General features: G+C 39.1%; 1 protein-coding gene across 6 annotated transcripts in view; it reads left to right on the forward strand.

Annotated features, from left to right (window-relative positions):
* The window catches only part of kmt2e (lysine (K)-specific methyltransferase 2E), a 128,233-nt gene that overhangs the window by 56,576 nt on the left and 56,525 nt on the right, over nucleotides 1-15,132 (forward strand). For all 6 annotated transcript variants that reach the window (XM_043713859.1, XM_043713861.1, XM_043713856.1 and 3 more), the window contains exons 8-10: nucleotides 6,118-6,156; nucleotides 10,171-10,410; nucleotides 12,531-12,661. In XM_043713859.1, the coding sequence (XP_043569794.1) occupies nucleotides 6,118-6,156; nucleotides 10,171-10,410; nucleotides 12,531-12,661 (410 nt within the window). The remainder of the gene's footprint in view (nucleotides 1-6,117; nucleotides 6,157-10,170; nucleotides 10,411-12,530; nucleotides 12,662-15,132) is intronic.

The following is a 15,132-nucleotide window of genomic DNA, read 5'->3' on the forward strand; positions in this document are numbered from 1 at the left end:
CGACACGATCAGCTATCCTTAGTAGCCACACATGCAGATGGCAAGCAACATGAGTTCAACTGGGACAACACTACTATTATAGGACAAGCCAAACAGAGAACAGCCAGGGAATTCCTAGAGGCATGGCACTCATCCACAGATTCTATCAACAAACACATCGACCTGGACCCAATATACCGGCCACTGCAGCAGACAGCTGGAACTGACAACCGGAAGCGGCAGAGACAAACCAATATAAATGCCGAAGGAAACATCACAGAAGCGCTTCACAGGAGGCTCCCAAGCACTGAGGATGTCACCTAGACAGGGGATGAAACGTCGGCAACACATATTCCCAGCTCGACGAACGGAACCACAACAATGAGCTACAAATCTTCTCACAAACCTTGAACTTAGCTAACTACAATAAAATAGTTGTCAGATATCCTTTTTATTTCAAGATAGATGATGAGACCTTTACCTGAAAGGAGGTACATACAAGGGAACCTCGATTATCCGAACTTGATGGGCACTATTTCGGTCGGATAATCGATTATTCGGTTAATTGATCAAATGCCTTTCCTTTGGGGCTCGGAGCTTTTAAAGTCTGCTCCCCGTTCAGGAGACTAGCAGCAGCACACAGAGCACAAGCTCCTCCCCTCACCTCCGTGCAACACGCCCCATGACCCCCCCTGCTCCCAACCGTGTGCAACACTCATCCTGCCCTCCCAACCTGGGTAGGATATACCAGTGTGTAAAACCCCAAGGAAAGTGTGAGGAGAGAGAGCGTATGAACAGTCATTTGGAGACAATGCCTGTTTAATCACTGTTGGAAACAAGTCTTTGATGTGACGTTTCCATTGGGACCTGGAGATCTCTTTTGGATGATCCAATTTTCGGATAATTGGTATTCGGATAATGAAGTTTCCTCTGTACTACTGTAATTTTGGATGGTTCTGATATTTATAGAAAAATTCATAATATATGAAAATATTTGGGAATCTTTAGAGGCATTTTGTTCATGATATTCCTAATCAACCTGATCAAAGATGTCTTTATGCACAGGTTGGTTAGAAAAATAGGAACAGAGCCGATGAATAGGTGTGATATGAACCTGGATTTCTGGCTCAGAGGTAGGGCCATTACCACTATGCCACAATAGTCCCACCCTCTTGGTTCCAGATTTCTTTTTAGTCAACCTGTCCATGGATGTTATGGCCCACCTCTGTAGTGGGTGGAACTGGAACTTGAGCCTTCTAGCTCTGAGATAAGAACATTACCACTATGACACAAAAGCCATTTTACTGCACCTGTTATTTTCATGCAGTTTCCCATTCGAATATTGACCAGACCTGGGTCTGCTTAACTTCTGAGATGAGACACGATCGAACATTTTCAGACCAGTATGGACATAGACAAACTCTTTATTCTAGATATTTTCTAATCAACTTGTTCAGAGATGTTATTACACAGCTCTAGAGCTGGTGGGGCTTAAACTCCAGCTTTCTGGCTGACAAGCAGGACGTGATCACTGGACTACATGAGCCTTTTAAGGTCCTTTGTTCCTATTTTTCTAATCAACCTGGTCAGAGATGTTATTACGTACTTCTGGAGCAGGTGTGACTTGAACTCGGGCCACCCAGTCCAGGGTAGGAACGCTATCACTGTGTCTCAGGAGGTCCCTAAAGCTTCTTTGTTCCATGGCGGACAGTGAATAACCAACATCTGAGGCTATTGATGATGTTTGGGGAATTGAAGAAGTAAGTGGTGAACTCTTTAGTTTAATGAACTATCGCTTGTTAATAAAGTGTACATACAAGTAAGTGTACTTTTGACTGCTAATTGGAGAAAACAGATAGAAACAGAGCAAAGGAAATTAGACTTTTTATCATGTATATTTAATGAGGTCTGAGTATCACTGGCAAGGTCATTATTTGTTGCCGTACCTAGTTGCCCTTGAGAGGGTGTTTGTGAGTTGCCTTCTTGAATTGTTGCAATCCATCTGGTGTAGATACAACCACAATACTAATTTTCTTTCTCTAATAATGTTAAAATGATTTGTTGTAAACATTTTCCCATCTGTCATTGTTTTACAGTGGAATGTAATGTGCTGTGCAAGTGATTTTCTGTTACTGCACATGAGTTTAATTTCTTTATTAAGTCAAGCATTTATAACGCTCAGGTTTTAGCCACGTTTTTAAAAAAGGCAGGTGGGAAAACGTTTTTGCTTGGGCAAATCTGGACTTCTATATTAAATAGTCTCCTATCACTGTACTCAATTGTGAATATTTGTTGATACAGTGGGCAAGACCATATTGATATCATTCAGCCTGTTCTATCATTTTCAAAAATCGTTGTTGGTAAAAATTGTGAACAGTCATGGTCAAGTTTTGTGGCAAGCAAATGAATGTTTTTTTCATTCTTTAATGGGATCTGGACATTGCTGGTAAGATGCGTTCTTTGAACTGCTGCGATCCATGTGATATGCATAAGCTAAATGCTATTAGGGAGGGAGTTCCAGGATTTGCACCAACAGCAAAATAGCAATGATATAGTTCCATGAGATAATTGTGTGTGGCTTTGCAGGGAGCTGAAATCCTTCTAAGTGATGGCAGTTGCAGCTTTGGAAGATGTTATCAAAGGAACCTTTTGAATTTCTACAGTGCATTTATTAAATGGTACTGCTGCCACTGCACATCAGTGGTGGTGGTTATGGAACAAATGAGACTTGAACCCAAGCCTTCTGGCCAGAGGTAGAGACACTACTACTGCACCACAAAAGCTCCTTCAGGGAGTTTATATACTATTCTAATTATGTTAGAATCAAAATGCTGTGCACAACAGAACTGATACTATCAGGATGGACTGGAACCTAGGATATTACAATACTTGCACAGGATAACCACTACTATGCAAACCAACCAAGAAATGGAAGAGACCATTGCCACAATCAAATGGCTCCAGACAGCATTCACTCACCCCTTTGCAGAAGAAAAGAAAATCTTCCACATTAGTTTGGGATCAAGGGGCACCCTGCTTTGATGGAATGCACCCTTTCTGGCTGTAGAAACAACATCGACACTGAGCTTCTGTCTCGTATATACCCGTCAAAATGCATGCTAGCAGAATGTCCTCAGGAGATCTGTCTGTGATAATGTTTACTGGAATAAAATATGTGACTCGCATATGTGTAATAAACTTGCTTTCCCACTTGGTATGTTTAGCATCTGATGATCTTTCTAACCCCCTAATTGGTGCTCTGCTTGAAAGCCACATTTCAAAGGAGGTGGTTCTTTCTTGCTGGAGATGAGAATTGTCTGACCCGTGAGTACAGCCCAAACCTGATGTTGCTCAGATGTCTTTGATGATATATTGCCCTCTACTTTTTTTTTTGTCCTTCCTCTCTCTTGCATACCAATCTGGAAATGGAGCAGAAGCAGAATTTATGGGGAGGTGGTGACATAGTGGTAATGACCTACTGCTTTGGTAATCCAGAGATACAGATTGGCTCCTGTCGTTGCCATCTTGGTGTTTCCATGGTGTTGAGATGGAAATTTCTACTTTTTGTTTTAAAACACCTGTTTGGCACTGAACTTGTGAACAGTAATGAAGAAAGTAAAACTTGGTGTATTGGGCAACACTGCTGCAGCTATGTTTGACATACAAGGAATATTTCTGTGCAAGCCTCCTCATTATTTAATGCAGTTCTTTTGCCTGTCTTACACTTCGCAGCTGAAGGCTTTATTCTGTTGCAAACTTTCTCAGTTGCCATCAGTTTACCTGAAACTAACTGTGATAGGTTCTTCAGAGATTAGTGAACATGGCTCTACTGTTTGACATAATAAAGCAGTAATGGGGAAGTCATGTTTGTTGTACTCAATTGTAAAGCCACTCTAATTTTGAACAACATTATTTTTCAAGTTCAGCCTTGATATTTAAGTTTACTGCTGTATGTAAATCATCAACATTAAAACACTTTATAAATTAATATGACAATCACATTAGAAGGATCTTTGTACAAAAGTAATAATCTGTACAGCCTGTCTGCAACTACTGTGTTGTAACATAAGGGATAGCATGTTTGAAACAGAAATATAGTATTTAGAAATAAAATAGTGCCCACATTTGAAGATAATTCTGGTATCTTAAGGCTACTTTTGAAGGTTTCCAAAATCTTTGGTTTTAGAAATAGAACAATGAGTTTTTTTTAAAAAGTTACACTGATAAATCACTGGTAGGCCGCAGCTTAGAATATTGTCTCTAATTCTGGCTTCAGATTTTTAGGAAGATATCAAGACTTTGGAGAGAACAGTGGGGATTTAATAGACTAAACACCAGTAATGGAGGACTTAATATGTGGAAGGAGTGCTGAAGCTGGGATGGTTCTTCTTTGAGCAGGGAATGCTCCCAAATATGGATGTCCCAAATAAATTTTCAAAGAAGAAATGAAAGAGAAATTACTCCCAGTGATGAATGGTCAGTAATCAGATTTAAGATGAATTTGCAAATGAACCAGAGGAATGAACAAGAAGAATTTTGTTTTAACACACCAAGTTGTTATTGTAAATAAATCCGTGGCTAGAAAGTAAATCCGAACAGCTTTGGTAATTGACCTACTTTTCTGTGCTGACGGCCTCAATTTAGCACTCCTTTGATCATCAGTTTGGGGTGCAACTCTCTAATTGCTTCCAAAATCTATGGCAAATACTGCAGTTGTTTTTGTGTTATTCTGTTGAATACAGAGGTCCTCAGGAATTCAAGGTTTGTCTTTTAATAAATTTTCAAGCCTGTTTGTAATTGGAAGCTTTATAAATTAGTGTAAAGTTACCTAGCATAAATAACTATGATCTTCCTGATTCTTAATGTTCAATTTTCCCAGCCTAGGTTTCATTTTACGTTGGCTTAACACATTATTGTTTCTTTATTGCTGTTAAATGGTGCTTCACTGGTGATTCCATGTGTTAAAACTGCAGGTGTGTTTTAACAGAGTTGTAGACTGTTGCACATCTGACTATCTAGGTTGTAAATTTTTACAGGGATAGGATATTTATTTATTTTTTTCCTCTCTTCTCTTGCCCCCAGCAAGGGCTTACATGAACATTTAGTTGTGAAGATTTGAATTCTGTCATACAGAAATGGGGAAAGCTGTTCTTTCTCTGTGCAAGTGATTGGGCCACTTGTACGACTCATCCTTCTGGTTAGCAAGGTTGCATGGTTGAATTCAATCCAGGCTTACGTTCCATGCAAAACCAATCAAAAATTTAATCTGCTGGATGCTGTTGTGTGTTACCTCGGAGAAAATGTTAGGGACATCTGAAATTGTCATGTACGTTTTGTGGTTTTTGCTGAGTCCAGCAATATTGCTGTGGCCAGTGTGCTTTCTGTCCTTGAGATTTGAGGAACTCAATTTGATGATAATAGCCTCTTTAAGAGTATGTTCTATTTTGTTTGTATAATTAATCATTTGGTTTGATAATGTTAAGACTATGTTCAGCAAAATGTATGTAAAAGCAGGAAATGTAATTGAACAAATCATTATTTCTGTCTAGTTAGAAAGTATACTTTTCATTATAGGTACTCTTGAGGGATGAAGGTCAAGAAAGAGAGAAGGGCAAATAGAAAATAAAAATTTAATGTTTAAAGACAAAATGTATAACTGGAATGAGGAAAATGAAAATAGGATATAGAAGTGGTAGATGAAAAAGCAGACACATGAAGAGAGTTTGGATTTTACACAGTTGCTTGCTTTCATGATCTTGGAGATTTCTAAGAATTACACCGACTTGATTTGTGCTGTGGCATTTTGGGTTACCTTTCAAATTGAGGTCTCAAATGCATTGCTGTTGCAGAAATATTAAATAACCAGTCTTCGACGTGGTCTACTAGTGTTTCTAAACCTGGTCACCAATGAGAATTCTGCTAAAATAAAAGAATTAATCAGATCAGAGCTTCATGGGAAACCCTGTACAAATGGTATTCATATTATTGCTTTACAAAATTGTGAAATGGAAATCTTAATTTGGTTGGGAAGAGCACTGAGCAATGATAAAGCATAAAGCCAAGAGGAGAGGAGAGACATCTTGCATGTTCTAATACATGGCTTCTATTAAGTAAATAGATAAATTTCATATCTTTCAGCCTTTCCGAGAAGGATCCAGAAAATCTTCAAGAGTAAAGGTAAGAAGAATTTATGCTATTACATTGATCTTATATGTTGAATATTATAAAAAGACTGTGCACCTCCATATGTATACACAATTAAAATAGAGTCATAGAGATAAACAGCATGGAAGGAGACCTTCTGGTCCAATTCGTCTACGCTGACCAGATACCCTATTATAAATCTAGTGGCATTTGCCGGCATTTGGCCATATCCCCCTCAAACTTTGTTCTTCATACACCCATCCAGATACCTTTTAAATGTTGTAATTGTACCAGCCAACACCACTTCCTCTGGCAGCTCAAGCCATACACGCACCCTCTGCGTAAAAAAGTTGACCCTTAGGTCCCTTTTAAATCTGTCCTCTCGCACCTTGAACATATGCCCTCTCGTTTTGGACTCTCCCACCCTGGGGAAAATACCGTATCTATTTATCCTATGATTATCCTATCCTCTCATGATCTTACAAACTTCTTTAAGATCAACCCTTGGCCTACAATGTTTCAGGGAAAATAGCCCCAGCCTATTCAGCCTCTCCCTCCATCTCAGACCCTCCAAACCTGGCAACATTCTTGTAAAGCTTTACTGAAATCTTTCAAGATTCACAAAATTGTTCCTTCAGGAGGGAGACCAGAATTGCCCTGATTTGCCTTTCCAAAATGCAGCACCTTGCATTTATCTAAACTCCACCTGCCACTCTTTGGCTCATTGGCCCACCTGATCAAGATCCCATTGTACTCTGAAGTAACTCTCTTCACTGTGCATACATCTCTAATTTGGTGTCATCTGCAAACTTATTAACAATACCTCCTATGTTCACAACCAAATCATTTATATAAAGGACAAAAACAGTGGACCAGCACCAACCCTTGTGGCTCACCATTGGCCACAGACCTCCAGTCTGAAAAAAAACCCTCCACCACCACCACCCTCTGTCTTCTACCCTTTGGGCTCGTTCTGTATCCAAATGGCTAGTTATCTCTTTATTGCACGTAATCTAGTCTTGTTAACTAGTCTAACATGAGGAACCTTGTTGAACGTCTTACTGAAGTCCATATTGATGAAGTCCACCGCTATGCCCTCATCAATCCTCTTCGTTAATTCTTCAAAATACTCAATCATCTCAGTGAGACACAACTTCCCCCGTCATATTGACTATCCCTAATCAGTCACTGCCTTTCCAAATACATGTAAATCCTGTCCCTTAGGATTACCACCACCGATGTCAGGCTCACTGGTCTATGTTCCCTGGCTTTTCCTTACCATCTTTCTTAAATAGTGGTACAACATTGGCCAACCTCCAGTCTTCTCGCACCTCACCTGTGGCTATTGATCATACAAATATCTCAGCAAGGGACACAGCAAACACTTCCCAAGCTTCCCACAAAGTCCTAGGGTACACCTGATGATAAACTCCTGGAGATTTATCTACCTTTATGCGTTTTAAGATGTCCAACACCACCACCTCTGCAACATGGACATTTTTCAAGATGTCGCTATTTATTTATCCATGATCTTTATCTTCCATCTCCTCCTCCACAGTAAACATTGATCCAAAATGATCATTTAGTATCTCCCCCATTTCCTGCAATTCCACATGTAGGCTGACTTGCTGTTCTTTGAGGGGCCATATTCTCTCCCTAGTTGCCCTTTTTTGCCTTAATGTATTTGTAGAAAACCTTTGGATTCCCCTTAACCCTATTTGCCAAAGCTATGTGACGTTCCCTTTTTGCCCTCCTGATCTCCCTCGTAAGTGTACTCCTAATGCCTTTATATAATCCCTCGATCTCTGCTGTCTATACCTGACATATACTTCTTTTTGTTGACAAAAGCCTTAATTTCTGTAGTCATCCATTCTGTACACCTACTAGCCTTGCCCTTCACTCTAACAGGAGGATACTGCCTCTGGATTCTTGTAATCTCATTTTTGAATGCTTCCCAGTTTCCAGACATCCCTTAACCTGCGAACATCCCTCCCCCCCCCCCCCCCCAAATCAACTTTTGAAAGCTTTTGTCTAATACCATTAAAATTAAAAATCTCCCAACACCAGGTTATAGTCCAGCAGGCTTTTGGCGCACTATTCCTTCATCAGGAGCAGCACTCCGAAAGCTAGTACTTACAAATAAACCTGTTTGATTATAACCTGGTGTTGTGTGACTTTAAACTTTGTCCATCCCAGTCCAACACCAGCACCTCCACATCGTTGCTATCCTCAAAATTGGCCTACCTCTAATTTAGGGAACAGGAGAATCGACGTTTCGGGCATAACGTCGATTCTCCTGTTCCCTGGATGCTGCCTGACCTGCTGCGCTTTTCCAGCAACACATTTTCAGCTCTGATCTCCAGCATCTGCAGACCTCACTTTCTCCTTCCTCTAATTTAGAACATTAATTTTTAGATCCAGTCTATCCTTTTCCATTACTATTTTAAAACTAATATGGTCATTGGCCCTGAAGTGGTCCCTACTGACAACTCAGTCACTTGCCTAGCCTTATTTCCCAAGAGTAGGTTTGCACCTTCTCTTGTAGGTACATCCACATACTAAATCAGAAAATTTTCTTGAACACCCTTAACAAATTCCTCTTCATCCAAGCCCTTAACACTATGGCATTCCCTGTTTATGTTTGGAAAACTGAAACTCCCGATAATAACCGCCCTACAGATAATGGAGATCTCCTTACAGGTTTATTTCTCAATTTCTTTCTGCTTTTAGCAGATCTAGTACAATCCCATTATGGTGATCATCCCTTTCTTATTTCTCAGTTCCACCCAAATAACTTCCCTGGATGTATTCCCAGGAATATCTTCCCGAAGTACAGTTGTAATATTATCCTTAATGAAAAAGCCAACATAAACGCAAGTTATCCGTTTCATTTAATAATATCGTGACACAGCTTTATCGGCAATCTTGTCAATAATGATTTACATTTGGGTGTGACAATCATTTTTGATGTTTTAATTAATAGTAATTGTGGAAGTGTGATATTCAATGATCATTTCTAATTCTGGTCCCACTCCTGTGGGTTGATGAGTGCTGTGGTTAAGCATTTAAGTTAGATCTGTCATGTCCAGTTTGGATCAGGTAATCACATGTTTGGGTGGATTCTTCAGGAAAATAAGTGATCAGTTCCTTAAAAGTCATGTTTTGTGTGCTTTTACAATGTGGAGGCATTATTTAACTAGGGTTTTCATCAATGAAGCAAATATCATGAGCAGGTATCATGATTTCTGCTCCTATCTGATTTTTGGCTTTGGCAAAAAGTAATAGCTCAAAAGGAAAGTCACTGAATTGAATTTCAGGTAATATATTTGGAAAAGGATCATACATTGCTATTTACAATTCCTTTCATTAGAAGAGGTCAGTAAACACAAGTGTGAGAAAGGTTTTATTTTCAGTTCTTGAAAGTGAATAGGTGTTATTTATAAATTTATTGTAATTCTTACTTATTTCATTTAATCTTTGTCCTAAATTAGTTACTAATTGGTTAACTTTAATAATTCCCTACATGTGGAAGTAAAATTAGCTCAGATCAGATTCCCTACAGTGCGGAAACAGGCTCTTCAGCCCAACAAGTCCACACTGACCCTCCGAAGAGTAACCCACCCAGACCCATTTCCCTCTGACTAATGCACCTAACACTATGGGCAATTTAGTATGGTCAATTCACCTGACCACATCTTTGGACTATGGGAGGAAACCGGAGCACCCAGAGGAAACCCATGGAGAAGCAGGAAGAATGTTCCAACCCCTCACAGACAGACGCCCGAGGCTGGAATTGAAACTGGGTCCCTGGTGCTGTGAGGCAGCAGTGCTAACCACTGAGCCACTGTGCTGCCTTGCTGCAAACTTTTGCATGCATGCAGTTCTCAGGCTTAATATTTTAATATTGTGGGTTGGTGTAGATAGAAAATGTTAGTGTATTTATTGTCCTAAATGTATGTTGTGCATGTGCAAATGCAAGATGAGGGAGAGAAACAGAAATTCAAGGGATGTGCATGCATTGATTTGTGTTGTTGCTTTCTTGTTCAGCAATGTTCAGTATCAGAAACCGATGTTGTTGATAATGCCAGTTTTGTGTGGGAAAACAAAATCAAAACCTGGATGGATCGCTATGAGGAAGCAGATGGGAATCAGTACAGTGAGGATATCCAAAATATTCTTGAAGCACATCGACTAGCAGTAGAGATAACTGATGGACATGAGAAAATGGAAGTGGTCAGTAGATCAGACCTAAACACCAACCTTACAGCCTTTAAGCCTCCAATTGAGGTAAGAAATAACCTTCACAGTTCAACAGTCAGTGATTTTGTTAAAAGAACAACTCATCCTGAACTTATTTTCATTGCAAACAGCATTTGTTTTCCCTTTTATTTCCATCTCATTCTGTGTTTTTGTTTCTCTTCCTTTGCCTCCCGAATATTATGACACGCTACTCCCAGGTAGCCTTCCTTTTCCACTATTCACACCTTTTCCAACTTCTGAATCATCATCAAACCTGCCAGGGCAATTTGCAATACAAATTCATTTCCATTATGTTACTTAATTACTATGTTTATGCCGCAATTCGATCAAAATCCTTCTTCTGTGCTTACCCATAAATACTTGCCATCAATGTGAAACAATTATAATATGGCCTTACAATCTGATCCTGCAAAGTTTGTTTTCTGAGTGCTAAGTGGCATCAGTTATTCTGGTTTCAAGCCAGGAATTTTCCATTTTTGTCATCTTGATAAAGGCAAAATAATTGGAGTGCAGCTCCTTTAACAACAAATGTCAGCAAGAGATGTTGACACCTGTTTGATGTCTACATTGCAAAATTACTGCAGACTGAACTCAAAAAATGTATTTGCTTGCATCTTAATACACAGTCCTCAAACCAACAAATTAAGTTTTGAAAATATGTAGTGAATGTGGAACTGGAGAAGTAGATGCTCCTTCTGATCCCATGTTACATTCACTATGTATATCAATGATTTTAAGTCTCCAGAATTAAACTGTTAGGCAGTCATTGCTTTCAAGTGCTTTGAAAGATTGCTCTTGATTTTGTCTAGCTAATTTTTAATCTAGTCTGCTTGCCTTGTAATTCCATTTCTCTCGATCATCCCTGATAATCTCCCAAGACTTATGTCAGAAAATTTGCTTAACTCTTTATGCCCCATATGCACTGCAGTTCTGCCGTCGATTAGGCTGAAAAGTCAAATAAGTTGAGGAAAATCTGTTTCAGTGGCTACCAGTGGAACAGAAAGCAGCTTTTGTTGTTAGTTGAAGGGTCAGTAATGAGGGGTATAGTTTTAAAGTGAAAGATGGGATGTTTGGTGGGGATTTGAGGAAAAGCTTTTTCACCTAGAGGGTGAGTTATGAAATGCACTGCCTGGGGTCGTATTTGAGGCAGGAAACCACATAACCTTTAAAAGTATTCAGATGAGCATTTGAAGTCTCATAATTTTCAAGAGTATGGGACTAGTATAGGTAATAATTTAATTTTTGGGGACACTGACGATGAGCTGAAGAGCCTCTCCTATACTATATGATTTTCTATTTCTGTGCCCTGCAGCAATTTAATTACTGGGCGCGGCTTTAATTGTTTTAAAGCAAGACTTCTCCTTTCTCGGGAGGATAGTCCCACTTTAGAGAGGTGCTAGCCAGTCAGATTGGTCAATAACTCAGTAGTCACACCACCACCACCACGAGGAGTGCTGCTGGGGCTAGCAGCAGTCCCTAATGCTGAGGAAACTGGCTTAAAAGTTTGGGGTTGGGCTTTTTAAAACAAACAGTGAGATTGGAGGGATGGGGCACTCAGAAACCAGGCTGAAGGCCTAAAGTTTGAGCTGGTGGTGCAGGTGGAAATATCTTTGGAGTGGGAAATGTTGCTGATGGGCTGAGGTTGTGAAAGGTACCCATAATTATAAATTGCCAATTTTTAATTATTTTCTCAACATGGCAATCAGTACAACACATTCTAAAAATGAAGTGTAGCCTTAATAGAAGGAAGATTTGCAAAGTTTAAAGAGAATGTTGCACTTTTTCACACTGTAGTGGTATTGTTTGTGAAGTTTGATTGCTTCTTCAATTAATTACCCCTTTGTAAATTATTTTGTCATTGATTTTTTTTACCTCTGTGTGATATGTAAACAAAGCTTTTTAAGTTGCAATGAATAGCTGTCCAGCAATTGTACATACTTTACCCTACTTTGTACAGAGTGGTGTGAATATAAACTCATTACACTGGAATGGTTGAAGATGATAGCAGGGAGCAGGAAATTAAGCTGGTGTAGAGGGGAGGGGTGGAGTAAGAAGGAGGCAGAGTTCTTATATCACAGAATAGACATTTGCCTGTTTCTGTTATGATAATTAGCACTATGTCCATCATTAAGAAATTTTTCTTTCAGAGTCAAGTGCAGAAAAATAAAAGAATATTGAAAGCTGCCAAAGATTTGCTTCCTGATACCTTTATAATTGAATATCGAGGAAAGTTTATGCTACGGGAACAGTTTGAAGCCAATGGGCATTTCTTCAAAAGGCAAGTTTAAGAAATTAAGTTCACTGTTATTTTTGTGACCATAACATTCTTAAAATTTAACTTTTAAAAATTTCTTTTGGAAACAAGAATTAACTACCTTCCTTCAGTTTTAATTCTCATCAAGTCTTGTGGCTACAGCCCTTGGTCACCATTTTAGTAGAAGTTTGTACATAGATGGCTTTGTAATCTGTTTGTGGAGTAATCCTTTTGACTTGTTCTCATTAAAGAATATAATAAAGCATAAAAAGATTGGCAGCCAATTAGTTTATTGAGCCTAATCCTTTTCATAACCTGTGCAACTTAATTAGCAGTATTCGCTGACTCATCAGTATCACCATCTGAAGCAATGGTCTGTTAACTACAGCAGACATCCTGATACAAAATTTAGTCTAGCAAAACACGAGCCATTAAAGATTAGCACATCTTCACACTACAGAATTTTAAGGTATAGTTGGAAAAATTTAAACATTTGAGTTTGAAATTGTTAATTCTGGAAGTTCTGGGGCAGTATGCCCATGAATAATGTCTCCATTAAGTGTTCTGTGAATGAGTCTTCAATACTTCAAGCTGATTAGTTAAAGACATACACTTGAGTTCCATTTCCCTGATGTGACTTTATCAGCTCGTGCTGTTTGCAACACGCCGCATCAAGATGTAAAATCCTAATCAATAAAGATGAGTTAAAGGAAGGGTGAATGCCATTAAATGCAATATTTGGTTTATGTCACCTAAGTTTAAAAAATGATGGCTGGTTGAGATGAAAGTATTTCTGTAACAGTCAGAGAATTGTTTCAAGTATAGCTAATAGTTTGACAATTTGATTAATGGTACCCTTTCTGTTGCATGGTCAAGTGTACAAGTTACTTTCGGGACATCATCAACAACTTGTATTTAGGTAGCACTATTAATACTATATTCTGCAAAGCACCTTCAGATATTTGTTAAGACATATTTTGAGCCAAAGAAGGAAATATTATATGCCTGAGGAAAAAGAGAGATGGATAGGTTTAGGAAGAACATGCTAGAATCTGAAGGCCAGACAGCTACATTTACAGCCACTTATTGTGCCCCAAATGAAATGGGAGAGGCTGTGAACAAGAAGCCACGGTTAGAGACAAACAGAAGTCCGAGCTTTGTACGTTTGGAGAACATTACTGCGATATGGAGGATCGAGGCTATATTGTGAGTTGAAAGATGAGAATTTTGAAATCAAAGTATTTCTGCACTCCAGCAATCAGCATGGCTCAGTTAAGCACCACAGTGCTGGGTGAGAGGAATTTGGTGCAAATTCAGTCATTAACAGCAGAATTTTTAATGTGGTGAGGTTTATTGTGAGTCGAAAATTAATGGTCAACTATTGGAAATGTTTGCAATGAGATGAATAATTCAGCAACAGGTCTGCGATGGTAGGGCCTGAAATTCCTAGCATTACAGAAAAAAAAGTATATGGTCTTTAGAATGTAGATGGAGTCACAAAATCATGCTCAGGGTCAAATATTAAACTGAAATAGTGAACTAGTTCAGCCTGGAAATTGACCAGGCAGGGCAATGAACATGTTAGCTGGGAAATAGAGTTTGAGATGTGTACTTCTGACATTCAATTGGAGAAAGTCTGACTCATCTGAGAATGGATGTTGGGCAAACAAGTTTGCATCTTATTTTGATTTGTACATGGGGTATGGACATCACTGGCTAGGCCAGCATTTATTACCGATCCTTAATTTCCTTGAAAATGTTGATGGTGTGCTGTCTTCTTGAAATGCTGTACTCTTTAGGAACTATTTCTCCAGGAAATACTGTCAATTAAATTCTTTCAAGAATGAGTAATCCAGGTTTCTATAAATTGGTGATTCACTTCTTTAATGCTCGGAGGGTTCACTCTTTTTTTTTTCTCCATCACCTCTAGGACTTGAACTTGATGATAAATGGGCACTATACAAAATATTAAAGCAGTAGAATGCAATTTTAATGACCACCTGCAGTTTTAATGCTGCCATCTCAATCTTTGCTCATGTATATATTTCTAGCAAGAATCACTGGGCAGTGATTAAGAATTGAACCATTGCTGTTTTATTCCTCCCTCTGCTCCCCCAAAACATTCAACTCATACAAAGGCACAGACGCTAACGATAATGTCACCTTCATCATTTCCCATGGATCAGGATTCAAACCTAAGATATTGTGCTATATGCTGCAGTATTGACCAGATGGGCCAATGGGCAGAGAAATGGCAGATGGAGATTAATTCAGATAAATGAGAGGTGCTGCATTTTGGAAAAGCAAACCTTAGCAGGACTTATACACTTAATTGAGGTCCATGGGAGTGTTGCTGAACAAAGAGACCTTGGAGTGCAGGTTCATAGCTCCTTGAAAGTGGAGTCGCAGGTAGATAGGATAGTGAAGAAGGCATTTGGTATGCTTTCTTTTATTGGTCAGAGTAGTGAGTACAGGAGTTGGGAGGTCATGTTGCG

The sequence above is a fragment of the Chiloscyllium plagiosum genome, chromosome 23 (genome assembly GCF_004010195.1).
Source record: "Chiloscyllium plagiosum isolate BGI_BamShark_2017 chromosome 23, ASM401019v2, whole genome shotgun sequence".
Classification (NCBI taxonomy): domain Eukaryota; kingdom Metazoa; phylum Chordata; class Chondrichthyes; order Orectolobiformes; family Hemiscylliidae; genus Chiloscyllium; species Chiloscyllium plagiosum.